Source organism: Schistocerca americana, chromosome 5, assembly GCF_021461395.2.
Source record: "Schistocerca americana isolate TAMUIC-IGC-003095 chromosome 5, iqSchAmer2.1, whole genome shotgun sequence".
In the NCBI taxonomy this organism is placed as follows: domain Eukaryota; kingdom Metazoa; phylum Arthropoda; class Insecta; order Orthoptera; family Acrididae; genus Schistocerca; species Schistocerca americana.
In genome coordinates this window covers 127,317,428-127,332,984 of record NC_060123.1, presented here as the reverse complement: position 1 = coordinate 127,332,984, position 15,557 = coordinate 127,317,428, and the positions used below count along the sequence as shown (strand labels likewise).

At 38.8% G+C, this 15,557-nt stretch overlaps 1 protein-coding gene across 1 annotated transcript in view; it reads right to left on the bottom strand.

The window, feature by feature from the left end:
• Window positions 1-2,585: 2,585 nt before the first annotated feature.
• The window catches only part of LOC124615765 (unconventional prefoldin RPB5 interactor-like protein), a 43,747-nt gene continuing 30,775 nt past the window's right edge, over window positions 2,586-15,557 (bottom strand). The window contains exons 3-6 of the mRNA XM_047143861.1: window positions 15,127-15,276; window positions 14,860-15,007; window positions 2,886-3,489; window positions 2,586-2,790 (exon numbers count right to left, since the gene is read on the bottom strand). Of these exons, the coding sequence (XP_046999817.1) occupies window positions 2,677-2,790; window positions 2,886-3,489; window positions 14,860-15,007; window positions 15,127-15,276 (1,016 nt within the window). The 3' untranslated portion in view covers window positions 2,586-2,676. The remainder of the gene's footprint in view (window positions 2,791-2,885; window positions 3,490-14,859; window positions 15,008-15,126; window positions 15,277-15,557) is intronic.

Below are 15,557 nucleotides of genomic sequence, written 5' to 3'. Positions count from 1 at the left end.
TTTACAATTTCAAATGCAGAAACCTCTTGCACTTACTTGGCTAATATGTGACCTATATGCCTCATCTGTAAATTTCACTCCACCAGATTTCTCTCCTTTTCCAAAGTCCTGCAGTTATTCCCTTCCTGTTTCCTTGCAGGTCCCTAAACAGCCACACCATCAACCATCACTCTTCTCCTACAAACTGAGCTTGGTCACTGTCCTTAACATCTCCGAGTCTTAATAACTGCCTTCCAGAGCAATAACAACTCAATCACAAGAATCAGTCACAACAGTACAGTATTCTCAAGCTCTTGTCTAAAGCATTCCGCCCTCCCGAATTATCTCTCTTATCCATGGGTCTTACCAAAAAGGGTATTTCCTTCTCATCCCATCCAGTTAGTCCCACCCAGGGTTCTGGGTGACTTTTCCAAACTCTATCCTTTTTCATAAACCTAACCAGTCATTTTCCTTCACCCCTCTTCCTTCCCCTTCAACCCTTCTGCCTGAAGAAGGGGCCACTGGCTGCAAAAGGTAACAAACTGTAATACCTTTTATTTGTGTGTTCTCCTGCTGACACTTGGTGAGTAAATTTTTTATCTACCCAATTATTTATATTTTCAAAAATTGATTATTTTCATTGACATACTTACATAAGAATTAGCAGCTCCAAGGTCTCAAAAGCAGACAATAGCTGGGAAAGGAGTGAGCTGACTGCATCTGCATCCACATCTACATCTACATACATACCCTACGATCCCTCATACAGTGCATGGTGGAAGGTACCTTGCAGCACAATTACTAGTCATTACCTTTCCTGTTCCAATCGCAAATGGAACAAGGAAAAAAATGACTATCTATATGCATCTGTACCAGCCCTAATTTCTCTTATCTTGTATTCACAGTCCTTACAAAATGTACAATGGTGGCAGATCATTCTGACATCAGCCACAAATGCCGGTTTTCTAAATTACCTCAACAGTATTCCAGAAAAATATCATCATCATCATCATCGTCTCTCCATGGATTCCTGTTTGAGTTTATGAAGCATTTCCATAATAATCATGTGTTGATTGCCCTACAGTAACATACCACCCCCCCCCCCCCCCCCCGACAGCACAGTCAAATTAGGGCAATGACATGACGGCCAGCCACTGTTGAGTGGTCATCAGGACCTGATCACAGAATTCCTTTTCTTTCAAAACTTATAATTCATGTGAATATGAAAGCAAGTATGATGTTTATACTATAATTACTTTTTAAATTTACTGACTGCATTACTCTAATTGATCTGTTTCACTGCAATCTGCCTCACTTAAGTGCACTATTTGTACAACCCAAACGACACGATAAGTCTGTCAATGCACAAATGGCTTGCCCAAAGACTGCATAACAAAGGATACTACAAAACTAAACATTTCCCTGCGAGTAAACTGTATAATTGCAACGATAAGTTCAATAACGGCTCACACTAGTTTACTTTCAGATACATAGGTAGGAATGATCATCAAAATAAAATAAGAGAAATCAGAGCTCGAACAGGAAGGTTTAGGTGTTCGTTTTTCCCACGTGCTGTTCGGGAGTGGAATGGTAGAGAGATAGTATGATTGTGGTTCGATGAACCCTCTGCCAAGCACTTAAATGTTAATTGCAGAGTAGTCATGTAGATATAGATGTAGATGTGTGAAACATGATACTAATATTTATCTTGAAATTTTCCTGGCATAATGAGTATTTCATAAAATTTTGAGACTGGAATCAGGTGATGTACAATTTTGGTCTCAATATTCTGGCTGATAACCAGGCAGCCACATTCAGGTGAACATTTAATGGTGTTATGCATGCATGCGCTCTGTCAAATTGCAAGCCTGCGGAGTTAACGCTCAAATTGCTAAAACTGAATGTATATGAATGTGGCAATATGCACATAATTTTGTCTTTGTGAACAAATCAAAGAAATGACCAGGTCATACACCTTATGTTGAAAACCACCATCCCGAATAACCAGAAGCCAACAGTCAGCAATCCTGGCAGTATTTTTAAGTTATGAAAGTGCACCAATCTCCATCTACCACTAATGGTCTTCACTTGTTAGGCTGAAGAACATAACTTTACATTTGGTGTTTAGTCGTTCTGTGTGTGTATAGGTCTGCATCACTTAAGCATGATAGTGTTGGGGCACCTACTTTTTACAAAATCAAACCTGCAAATGTTTAAGCTATTCTTTACTCTTGAGAATTATATTATTATTATTATTATTAGTCACAGAAGTATGCTAACATCATAAAAGAATTTATGTGCTTTTCACCCAAGTGAGCCTTTTTAATATTCCTACTTTTTAATACTTCTTCCAAGCAAAATAGCAAATTTTCTGCTGTATCCCAAAACTTTAATGGGTCTGTTGTCAGTTAGGAAAGTGCTTACTACAAAGCCTGTTACATCTAGAAGTAAATATATTAATTTTTGTCTCCTCTGTAACCTCACTGCTTTAGGTGCTACACACTAAACAGCTTGCATAATGTACTTCTTACAAATTTAAGGTTGGCCAATATTCCACAAATTCTTGTTAAGAAGTTACATATCTTGAAAGTGATACTACAAACAGCTACAATGAAAAATGAAGTTTTATTGAAAATAATTTCTGTATAAAATTTCTTTATTAAAAACATATACAGTAAAATAGTCAATTCACTATATTTATCTTTTTTGGGATCTTGCAGCTCGGAACTTACTGACTGGTCTGGTCGTTTGGATATGTAAATCTTTAGGTGGCTCTGAGGCACAGCCACGTTCCACCACATCTATATGTACCTAGGCAGATAAAACAAAGAATTTAAAACATACAGATACTTACATTTATCACTGATATTGTGAAAAGAGGAATATATTTTCATATAGGATCTTACCGCTACTGGCAGCTCCCTTGCGCTTTGTTTGGGTCCATTAAAGTTAACATTCAGAATATCTAACTTATCAGATTCATTGTGAAAAGCCACTTTATTACTGATATCTGAATTTGAATTTGTTCGTTTTAATATGGATTTTGGGCCAGATGATTGCTTACAGCTTTTGACATACTGATCATATATGTCTGCAGGATTCTCTACTACAATTTCTTCATTTTGCTTCTGAGATTTCACTGGTTCAATGGGACTGTGTTTGAATTCAATGTGAAGTGGCTCCTCAGCCTCACTGTCAGAGAAATTGTGATGTTCTAAAATAAGGTCACTCTTGAAAGAAACTCTCCTTGCAGTAGACTTGGAATTTTCATGGTTGGAATCTTCTTTCAATAGTGATTCACAGGGAGTGTCACTAACTGTGGTTTTATTGTCGGTGTCTTTCTGCTCTTTATAATCAACCAGCCGCTCCTTTTGTGGGTTGGCGTTATCATGAGAATTTCCTTCAGTCAGCAATCCATTAGAAATATCAGCAGTCACTGTATTATCTTCGAACTCCTCATCACTTTCTTCGTATTCATAATCTTCTTCTTCAGAATCATCTGCATGTAACCTTAGAAAAAGTAAAAGGAATTGCAACAGTAAAATACTGATTGTGTTTCGAGATGTTAACATAGAAGATTATAGGTAGCTCTTATTTCAACATTATGTGCCTAGCGTAATTGTGGTTTTCACATTATTGCTAGTCTATAAACAAAAACTATTTCAATGTTTGTATGTTAAAATACCAGTTTTACTCTATAAAATAGTTAACAACATGAACAACAAAATGTGTAATAGAATACAAGGAACACCCCCCCCCCCCCACACACACACACACACAATGGTGCAACATCACCAAAACATGTGTAAGAGAGAAAAACAATAACTCTGATTTTCCTCATGTTGGAATCCTCGAAATATTTGTTTTGTTCAAACAAACATAGACACATATAACGATCTTTCCAGGTAGAAAAGAACCCTCAGACTAAGTATCTGTGAGAATAAAAATAATGAAGCTAAAACTACACAGTATAATGCTGTGATTTGCCGTAACACTGGAGCCTGCTAGACAGAGAGCTCAAATTATAGGATTAAGACATTTTTCGAAAATCAACGGTATGAGAATTTAGTTTAATACAACTGACTCCGTTTATGGAAACTTCATGGATCAGAAGTTTGTCACCAATATTTATTATTTATTTACCATATGGCTTTTTGACATACTGCGGAGAAAGAGCATGTACTGCATAATGTTTACAACATAAAATCTTATAAACATACATCTAGAACATTTATGTAATATGCTGATGAGAACACGACAGTAAAATGGGCAGAAGATGAATTAACAATACATCCCTGGCTGGTCCCAAAACATTGAGGAGTGTTACCAAACCTTCTTCAAAAAACAGTAGATGAACTATGATCCAGTGGCAAAAGTGGGGCAACAGTTGAAAGCCAGACATCGAGTACGGAAGCACGAAGACTATTTGGGAAATGAGGAACAAGGGTCTCCACGTGAAGGAGTAAGACAACATAAAGGTTTTCAGTACAACATGTCTTGAGTTCTCAAATATGAAGAAAACATGTTTTTAATTATTTATATCAAAGCTTTGGTGTAAATAATTAGAAGTGTCATTTCTTCAATGAGACAACAATTGCCATTGCTTTGTATCTAGTAGCAACATTCAGAGCACCAAAAGACAAAGCATATACAATCAAAGTGAAGCAAGAATTTTGAATCCCAAAAGCTGAAACCACAGAAACCAAATATTCCTGGTCCTTCACTTGTGAAGAAATCTTGACAGCACTTACATGTGTTCAGCCAGGAAAAGCTCCCAGGTGTGAAAATATCCACCATGAATTCCTAGAATTCCTAATAAACTGTGGCAAATAAACAAGAGTATGGATGGCTCATTTCTTCACAAACATTATACAAACTGGCAATATATCATTAGTATTGAAACACTACAATTGCCATAATAAAACCTGACAAACCAGCTGTTATTCCTAAGAGCTACAGAGCAATAGCCCTACTATCCAAGACCTATCAGCTATTAGAACAGCTTATCCATAATAGAGTACATGTAAGATTATTTAACATAACCCCCTTCAAACAAGAAGGCTTCCAGCCAAAATGAAGCTGTACAGATCAAGTTCTGTCACTTGCCATCTACACTGAGACAGGATTTATAAGAAAACTTAAAACCACAACTGCATTCACTGACTTATCAGAGGGCTATGAAGGAAAATTAGGGTTTGACATACCGTCGACAATGAGGTCGTTAGAGATGGAACACAAGTTTGGAAGGTTTCAAAGATGAGATATGTAATTGGCCTTGCCCTTTCAAAGGAACCATTCTGGCATTTGCCTGGAGCAATTTTGAGAAACCACAAAAAACCTAAATGTTGAGGCCGGGGGTGGATTTGAACCACCATCGTCCTAATGCAAGTCCTGTGCACCAACAACTACGCCACCTCACTTGGTAAATAAAGTGCGGAGAGAAGGCATGTTATACAAGCTTCTTCATGCAATTTCTTGCAAACCAATTGCTCACATAACAAATAATATGCTAAACAAATGACTGTTCACAAAAGTCATGGGATCCAACATTTGCTCCCAAAGAAAATTGAAAAAAAAATGTCTGTCATAGGGATCAGTCCTTGCTCCACTCCTCTTCAGCAGGTACAATGCAGACATCCCAAAAACAAAATCAAGGGAGTTAGGTAGTGTCAACCACTGGGTATATCAACAAGTTGTACTATATCTGAACAGTCAGAAGAATAGATGAGCTAGATGTAGTAGGAAAGTACTTTTGTAAATGAAAACTACAATCAAAGCCACCAAAATAGAGGTTCCCTGATTCCAGATAAATAATAAATTCACTGGAAGAAAACTCAACATGTAACACAACAGTCACTCTTAATAAAACACCAAAATATATGAGAGTAACCTTTGACAGAGCCCTTATCTTTCAGAGGTCATTTAACAAAAACAGCCAAAAAACTGAAAACAAGAAACATCATCATTCTAAAGCTATGTGGTACAACCTGGGGAGAAGCAGTATCCACCCCACATTGTTCCGCTCTGAGTCTTGTCATCTCAGCGGCTAAATATTGTAATCAAGAACTTTTATTACACAACTTGTAAGAATAGATTATCTGTTCCCAATTCTTCATCATTCCATACATACGACTTTATGAAAAATGATTTTCTTACTTTTGAATTTAAGATAGTGAATTTACATATCCACATACCCAAAAGAGTTAACTTAAAAAGTTTCAGTATATATACATGGTCCAGTCACGGTAATGGGACCACCTGTCAAAACCCTGAACAATGACCTTTTGCAGCTTGGATGTGCAGGAAGAGTGTCTGGAAGATCCTGACAGGAATGTGGAGCCACTGCAACTCCAATGCAGTGGCCAGCTGCACTAGGATTCCCTGATGAGAATCCATGGTGTGACCAACTGTATCAAGATGGTCCCACAATTCTTGTGTGGGTTTAAATGTAGGGTGTTTGGTGGCTTGGGGAGTATGGTAAACTTACCTTGGTGCTCTTCAAACCACGGACGTACCCTGCAAGCTGTGTGACGCATTGTACTGGCCTGCTGGTATATGCCATCAAGCTGAGGAAACAACAAACTGCATGTAGGGTCACCTGCCCGATGGAGCCTCAAACATTCATCTTAAACGGTCACTTGTCACTACTCAGTGGATGTCCAGTTGTGGAACCGTCATGCAAATTCCAGCCTTCATTGTCAATGAACAGCAGTCAACATGGATGCATGAACCAGGTGTCAGCTGTGGAGACCCATATGCAGCAATTTCACCTCTAAACATATTCACAACTATCCTTCACCCCTTGACATCTATGATCCATGGAGCACCACATTTGCCTTGATGCCATGCACAGTATACTTTAACCACTACGGCGCACAAACAGTTAACAAACATAGGCATTTAGGAAATGCTTCCACCCTTGGCCCGAAAACCAATGAACATGTCGTTTTTGGACATCAGATGAAACACTCCATTTCTGCATTACAACAATGACTGCACTGTTATCCACATCCTCCTGACTAGCTTTGCATACCCTCCGCTACTAGTGCTGCCACCTGCCATCTGCAAGTGGTTATTGCATGCTGATGTCAAAAACAGGCTGTGGTCACATTAATGTGACTGGACCATGCTTACATATGGACAATGCTTATTTCAAGTACACATGCCAGGCAGAGATTCAGTAGAAGAATCTTATGAAGCACAATTCATATCCAAAGGTCACTACTAAGAAGACTCTAGCATCATCAATTCCTTAGCATTGTTCCTCACTCTAGGATGCTTGTCAAGTTGGATTTATGAAAAGGTGAGAGAAAACAAAGAAGCTTTGTAACATTCTTCACGTGTTTCTTTACCGAGATCAGAATAGCCAAGAAATCTCAAGACTCTGCAATGGGAGACACTACAGTAAAGATACTGCATGTTCAAACAACTTACTGGACTGCAACTAGGAGACATCTTTGACAACTGCCGATATTTCAGAAGTTGAATACCCTACCTTTTTCAAGGCACAGACACTATGAGAGAGCACTGTGCAGGGAAATTTAAACACTTGGCAGATGGAGTTACACCAACCAAGAACCATAATATAGTATATTCGGAAAAAAAAGAAAACCACACACACTTTAAACAACTTGCACCACTAAACAACCACCAAATATGACCAGCATCAGAAGTTATCAATAGTGAATGATTATGGTGAAAAATGGATCAGATGGGGATGTGTTATTGGCCAACAGTGAATAAGGCAGGTGACGTGAATAATGAGGTGCCAACAAAGTTTACAGACTTTGTCTTATGCTGGTAGCATTTCCAACATGACTGGTCATATTCTGCAAAAACATGGTGTGAAATGTGCTTTTCAACCACTGTGTAGGATAAGAACCCTTTTAGGATCTGTAAGGGATGATCTTGGTTTGTAAAAGGCAAGTGTCTACTGAATCCCATGCAGTTGTGTCATGTCAAACATCAGTCAGACAACTGGGTCCTTTAACACTCTCTGTACCAGGCCTATTTTATGCACCCGTCCCTAGAAACCGGGCAATTTTACCAATATTAAAAAAATTACTGCATCAAATCTACTGTTTGGATTGTGGCAAATTTGGTACCATCTTGAAGCTGCACATTTCTACTTTAATTCTGAGTGAAAGAAACTACTTTACAATGCACAGCTTTAAGGTACAGTTATAGAAATCACTTAGATGTTTTAAGAATTTAGAAAAAGTCATACGAATAAGGGAATACAATTGTGATTTATTTTTAACCAAAATTGTGGCACTACATTACATGTTTCTGATAGTATACAGTATTACATATAAATTTCACACAGAATCATATTGTTTTTTAGTGTGGAAAATTTTAAAGCAAGGTTCCAGGCAGAGTGCAACGCCACACTGTTCACATTCGTATCGTGTCTCTTTGCGAGAAGCCTTGCCACTCTGTTTCTTGCTCCTGGAACTGCACACGTGACACACACGAGCAGCATACTTCTTAGTAGTTGCAGGTATGTGCTGCAAAAAATGTCTCTTTGTTAGCCGACCTACAGTTCCTTCATTTCTTGGAATGAATTCAAGTGTGTCGTCTTCAACAAGCTGAACTGCAAGCACTGTTATAAAGTCTGTTATTGTAATTTTCTTCCTGTGCACTGCATTGTACAGCCAAAATGCATTTGATACTCCCATAAGCAGCAAATGGAAATATAATTTTCGCCACCATTTCACAGTTCTGTGCTGGAACGGATTGTACTGCAGGCGTTGGTCTCCAATATCCACTCCAATTTTATTGAGGTTGTAATCAAGTACCTGAAGTGGTTTCAATACTACAGACCCATTTCTCTTAGTATGCGTACCAAATGTTGCTTGATGCCTTGTAGACAATGTATACACATCTCTCTTATCTTTCCACTTCATTGCCAATACATTATCTTTACGCCGAAAAGACATTTCGCCCTTTTTCAGCTTAGCAGATACTAAATCTTTAGGCAATCCTTTCCTGGATTTGTTCACAGTACCAACAGCTCCAGTGCCTTTCTCTGCCAGTTGCTGAAATAGCTCTGGACTGGAATAAAATCGATCTAAATACACAGTGTGGCCTTTGTTCAGCAAGCTGCTGTCAGACAACAATCGCAAAATAACCGCAGACGAAGAATTGTCAACAATATGCTTACCAGCATAAACTTCAAAATTTACAACATAGCCACTACTGGCTTCAGCAACAGCATATACTTTCAGTCCATACTTATGAGGCTTATTTTGCATGTAAACACGGAAACTCACACGACCTCGAAATGGGCAAATTCCTTCATCAATTGTCACTTTTTCTGAGGGACGATATGCCTGGATACATCGCTCCTTCAAATTATTATAATATGGCAAAACTTTGTAAAGTGGATGAAATCCATCTTCGCCTGGTTTTTTCTGATTTGAATTGTCAACAAGATGCAAGCATGACAGTATCTGAGTGAAACGCAAACGGCTCATGACATGGGGACAAAAGTTACAACTAAGAACAGGATTAGTGCTCCAATGGTCCGCAATTTTTGGCTTTTTCGAAACACACATGTGGAAAATAATACCCAAGAAACGCCTCATCTCACTTATAGTCACTGGCTTCCACGAACTCAAAACTGAATGGGGCTTCAGATTATTTCCTCTTCTTTTCTTCTGTATTGTCTGTGATGCATACAAATTTGTCTGTCTCTTGAGTTCATTTACGTCACTGTCAGTAAGGAACACTTTACTGCAATCCAGTACAGAACTCGACTCATCAATATCCACTAGTATCTGCCTGGGTGTCGTGTTGACAGGCAGAGGTCGGTAGGTGTCAACTGCAGTCCACTCACTGTCTTTCGGATACGGCACAGCTGCTGGATTTGAAGCAACACCTTCAACATCATTCTCGTCTTCATCTGAAGACAAACTGTCATCAATCTCGTCTTCTAAAAAGAATATCACATTATGTGTAACTACATACATCGTTTACACATGTTCAACAGATATGTGCGTACTGCACAATTACGTGGAAAATTCGGAAATACGTACCTTCAAACACACCATTGCATTCAGAATCGTCTGAATCACTCTCTACATTATCCAGAGTGTCGCTATGATTGATCAAATCCGCAATTTCTGCGTCTGATAAACCGCGCCGAAACATGATGACAAACAACTGAATGATATACAGACTGAGAACGCAAAGATAAGTTTTAACATGAATTACAGCGCTGCCGTGACATCTATGGACGCATTTTGTTAATAAACATCTGAAAAACGTATAGCGCTGGCCAAACCCGTAGAAATAACGTTGCAGTGTTTTGAATGAAATTAAATGTAGCGGCCCGTAAATTTTACGGGCTTGGTGATTTTCGCGCGATCCCAGGCCCGTAAATTTTACGGGCTTGGCGCTTAGAGTGTTAAGGACCAGTGCGTACTGCTAAAGAGTCACTCACTTAAGCAGTTCAGCTATTGTAGAACACTTCCCTGGTAGCAGTAATCCTACGCAGTGCAATAATTTATTTATTCCATGTGATCTGATGGTACACAGTGTGTTGCAGATGTCAGAAAATATCATTTAACATTGTTAACATGTATTAACGTAAGCCTATAGTTCCTAATGTATTATATTGCTCAATGTTTTCAATTTAACATAAACAGCAATATTACTGTTCTAAGTATTCATTTACTGACTAAAAACAGTGACACAACAAATATGACTTCACGGCTTTGCTAAATTTTATGTTGTCTTCGATGGACTTAATACTAGTGGGAAGATTGTTGAACAGTTGGAGGCCCATGTGGAAAACTCCCTTTTTACACAGTTGAGTGTTTGTACGTATAGCATGCAGGTTTGCATTTTTCCTGGTGTTGTGTTCATGTATTTCATTATTTTTTACGACTCTGGGGTCAGTTGGCACTATGTGTTTTCTGAAGAATTTTAGAGTCTCAAGAATGTAGAGGCAAGGCAGTGTAAGGATTTCCAACTTTCTGAAGATGGGTTTGCAGGAGTCTCTGGGTTTGCTCCCAGTAATAATCCTCATTGCTCTCTTCTGGATTCTGAATGTGCTCAGAGAAGTTGGAGCATTTCCCCAGAATATTACACCATATTTTAGGTGGGCTTGTATATAAGCGTAGTATGCACTGATTAATGTTTTCAGGCTAGCACATGTTTTCAGTACACTCAATGCATAACAGCTAGTACAAATCCTGGCATTTACCTTTCCTGTATGTGTATTCCATTTCAGGTTATCTTGAACCCACAGACCTAGGAATTTGAAAACAGTGTCGGTATCTATTGACTGGTTATTTATAGTGACATATGGCTGAGAGGAATTTGCATTTTGTGTTGTGTGGAAGTTCATGGAAGCTGTCTATTTGGTGTTGATAGTTAATCTGTTGATTTTTGCCCAGTTGCTGAGTTGATCAGTAGCCAAGTTCACAGCTTTTTGCATAGCCTATGTATTCTCCCCTCTGAGGAGTACAGTTGTGTCATCAGCAAATATTACTGTTTTGTGTGCATCAACATTCAGGCTCAAGTCATTAATATACAGGAGGAAAAGTAGGGGTCCCAATACTGAGCCCTGTGGAACACCTTGCTTTACAGTTTTATTACTTGATAGTATTTTGGTTATTGAGTTACTTTGTCTATTAGTATATTTCATGCTGACTCTCTGCATCCAATTGGTTAGGAATGTGGCAATCCAGTTGTTTGCAATTCCTCCGATACCGTAATGTTCTAATGTTTCCAGTAATATTTTGTGGTCAACAGTGTCAAAAGCCTTTGACAGATCCAGAAATATGCCTGTTATGGGTTGTTTTCTATATAACAGTTCTAAAAGCGTATTTATGCAATCATATACTGCAGTTTCAGTAGATTTGTTGCTTCTGAACCCATGTTGAGCTACACTTAGTAAATCTTTTTTTTCAATGAAGTCTATCATTTTTTTGGACATTATTTTTTTAAAAACTTTAGAATAACATCATTCTGGTGTTCACTTTCAGCTATTGGAATAGTGTTGTTATGGAACCAGTAGAGATTAAATTGGCAAGTGACCTCGTAAACAGAGATGGAGGTTTCTTCTTAAATTCTGCTTGGAATCCTGCTCTCTCCCTGGTCAAAGAGGAACAGAGTTAATTACAATTCACTGTCTATGACTTCTGATGTTGGTTGTGCTTAGTAGTGTGCAGGCCTTATTTCTTTGTGTGTGTGTTTTCTTACAGCATAAGCCACATTATGGTTCTAGGCAGGCACAGCCCCAACTACTGAGAGTTTAAGGCGAGAAGTGTGATGATCCTATGCCCTTATACACCACACCTAAAGGACACCTTAACGCAGTGGTCACATGGGTGCCAGTCAGTGCTGGTCGGATTGGAATGCAGAGCTGGTATGTTCCAAGATGAGCCAAGAAACTTTTAACTTACTCACACATAGTTCTCCACTATGGACAGTGTTGTGTATGACTTCATACATGATAGTAAGGAGAGGTGGGCTACAGAGTGGTATGGCAACTGGCGACATAGGAAAGCTGGACAGGAGAAGAAACGATAAGCGAAGAAATTAACACAGTTAACAGAATATTTGCTTAACTTGTACTTTTCCGAACTTATAAGGCTCGTTACAAATAATGCGACAAGAAACACAGTCTAGCTCTCAGTGTCAACAAGGAAGAGGCTTGCTGTACTAAGCACAAACTACGATGTTGGAGCCATGACTAGAGGATGCCTGCATACCATCATGTAATGATGTGGCTCGAGGTGCAAATGGGTCTGAGTGGCTGCTGTTGATCATCCTACATTGTGGTGACAGAAAGCAGTTGTAGCCCAGAGCTGCTGGAGACATGGCTCAGTACATGTGTTCCATTGGGTCTGCCGTATCCCACATGATCACTATCGGCATCTTACGGAAACTTGCAATTCTGTTGCTATGATGTCCATATAGTGGTATTGATAAATGATAACACAATGTACAAATATATTCCACAAGCCACTGTACAGTGTGTGGTATCATGTATCGCTATTACCCCATGGGCATCAAAGTTGGCATCGCAATTGCAGGTTTCTGTCAGACACTGACAGTGGTCATCTGGGATCTGATGGACCCTATGGAGCACACCCACTAAGCTATGCCTCCAGTGGCTCCGTACCATGAACGCCTTCTGTTGCCAAAATATAGGACAGGCTGGTGGCAGCCACTCAGCCCACTCAGACTTGGAGCCTATTCATTGTGTGAGTCTATGGAGACACTGCCTAGTCACAGCTCTGACGCCATCGTTACTCCCTTAGTGCAGGGAGCCTTGTCCTTGTTGACACTGAGAGCTGGACACTCTTCCTGCATAATTTGTAGGTTGGTGTATGAAGTCATACGCAACATACATATTAAATATTACAGCAAAATTTGCCTTGCAATCTGTGAAGTGTTTAGAATGAGATTTGCCTTAAGAGAATCAAAACTGGTGATGAGATGTGGGTCTACGGTTATTATGTTCAGACCCAGGTTCAATCTTCACAATGGGTCAGAAAAGACTCTCCAAGATCAGGTCAAGTCAAATATCAAAGCCATGCTGATACTTTTCTTTGACCTTGAAGGATCAGTTCATCATGAATTCGAGCCACAGGGAGAAACTGTTAATCGATGTACTACCAGGATGTGCTGCAATGCCTGGGAGAAAATGTGAGAAGGAAATGGCCTGAAACATGGCGAGACATTTCACGGCTCTTGCATCACAATAATGCACCCACATATTCATCCCTGTTAGTGTTTAACTATTGCAAAAAAATGAAATCACTGTGCTGCCTCACCCTCTATACTCTCCAGACCTGGTCCCTGCAGACTTTTTTGATTTCCGAAGTTAAAAACTGCATTGAAAGGACAAATATTTGCAATGATGGACGAGATAAAAGAAAATTCGCATGTGGCGCTTCGAGCGATCCAGCAAGAGGCGCTCCAAGACTGCTTCCGGAAGTTGAAACGACATTGGGAGCAGTGTATCAATTGTGGAGGACAGCATTTTGAAGAAGACCATAAGGAAAAGGTAAGTGCAGAAAAATTTTGTGGACAATGTTGCGGAATTTTTTGAACATACCTCTTATGTTTGGGCAGGGAAATTACCTCTTCACCACAAAAGGCTACGAGCAGATTTGGTTTGTCAGTTACAAAAGAGGCTCACAGTTTTAAACATGCAATTTATGGCTTTGTAACAACTGGACAAACACACACATCATGAACAATGAGAAAAAATCTTTATAAAAAGTTTTTATATTTACAATACATAGATCTTGTCTTGGTAGGTTTCATCAGCCTTAAATGTTTCACACCTGTTTACAAGTGAGTCGATTAGCACATACTTCAAAATTTTTTTAAGTGGATGTGGAGCATAGAACACAGTACTCTAAACAAGAGTGGACAGGTGAACTGAGGACTTCTACAACCCATTTCTTTAATTATCACGTATCATGATAATGCTTATATGAAAAGACCTTTTTGCTGACTAGAGATCTAGCAGCTTCATTCGTAAAAATGTCTAGCCAGTGTAACAGTGGACCCATACATTTTGTAGGCTCAGATAGTTGTCAGTAGTAACAAAAGATGCTGTATTTTATTCAGAAATACTTCTCCTGAAGTGTTGCAAACCACAGTTTAAGTGGGAATCTTAAAGCTGGTACCTACAATGTATACATTATCCCAATAACAACATTTCTGGAAGTTGCATTGCATACAAAAGAAATACCGATAATGTTCTTCCAAGTTAAGTGGTGAACAAAAAAATTAGTGTAAAAATAATGCTCAGCACTTCTTGTCACAGCAGTTCACGAAGTAAATTTAACAACTTTCTGATGGTGCATAAAGTAATAATTCACATGATTAATAAACACAAACACAAAAAATTACCTGTCTAGTTCTTCTTCTAATTCCTCTTGTAGTTCTAGGTCATCCAGTCTTTTCCACAAATCTTCTTCACTCTTTACTTCAGTCTTTTCTTTTCTGCGCAGCTCAGCCAGTTTCTTGCGATATTCTCGCTCCTTTTGGCGGTGCTGAACTACAAAAATCACATACTTTTTTGTAGGACTGATATGTTCTTGGGAACAACATAAAGTACTGACTTTTAAATGAACTGAAAACAATGAAGACAGAATTCCGACAGCTAATGACAATTACCTCTCCATTCAGCTTCCTTTTCTTCATCAAAAGGTTCTAAGATTTCTTTTCCTTCTTTATTTCCAAAGGCTTCCTCCGCAAATGGAAGTTCTTTTCTGGATGTGAGCAAAGTTCTTTCATCATCTAACTTTGCCAGCATTTCATCACACACTGAAACAGCATTATACATTGTCAATGAATGGAAAATATAAAAGAATGCAACAGGGAAACCGCACAGCAATAAATGTGAAAGTTCATTGTACATCAATGAGTTACCATAATTATTAAATACTTGTGAGAATGATTTGCTAACTGAGCTAAAATGGCATCATTATAACAAACATGCAAGTTAAGCTAGGCAACACCAAAAAATTTGACTTAAGTGTGAAAAACAAAAACCACAATGTAAATATAATGTGACTGGATGGATAAAAATTTACGTGTCCAACTAC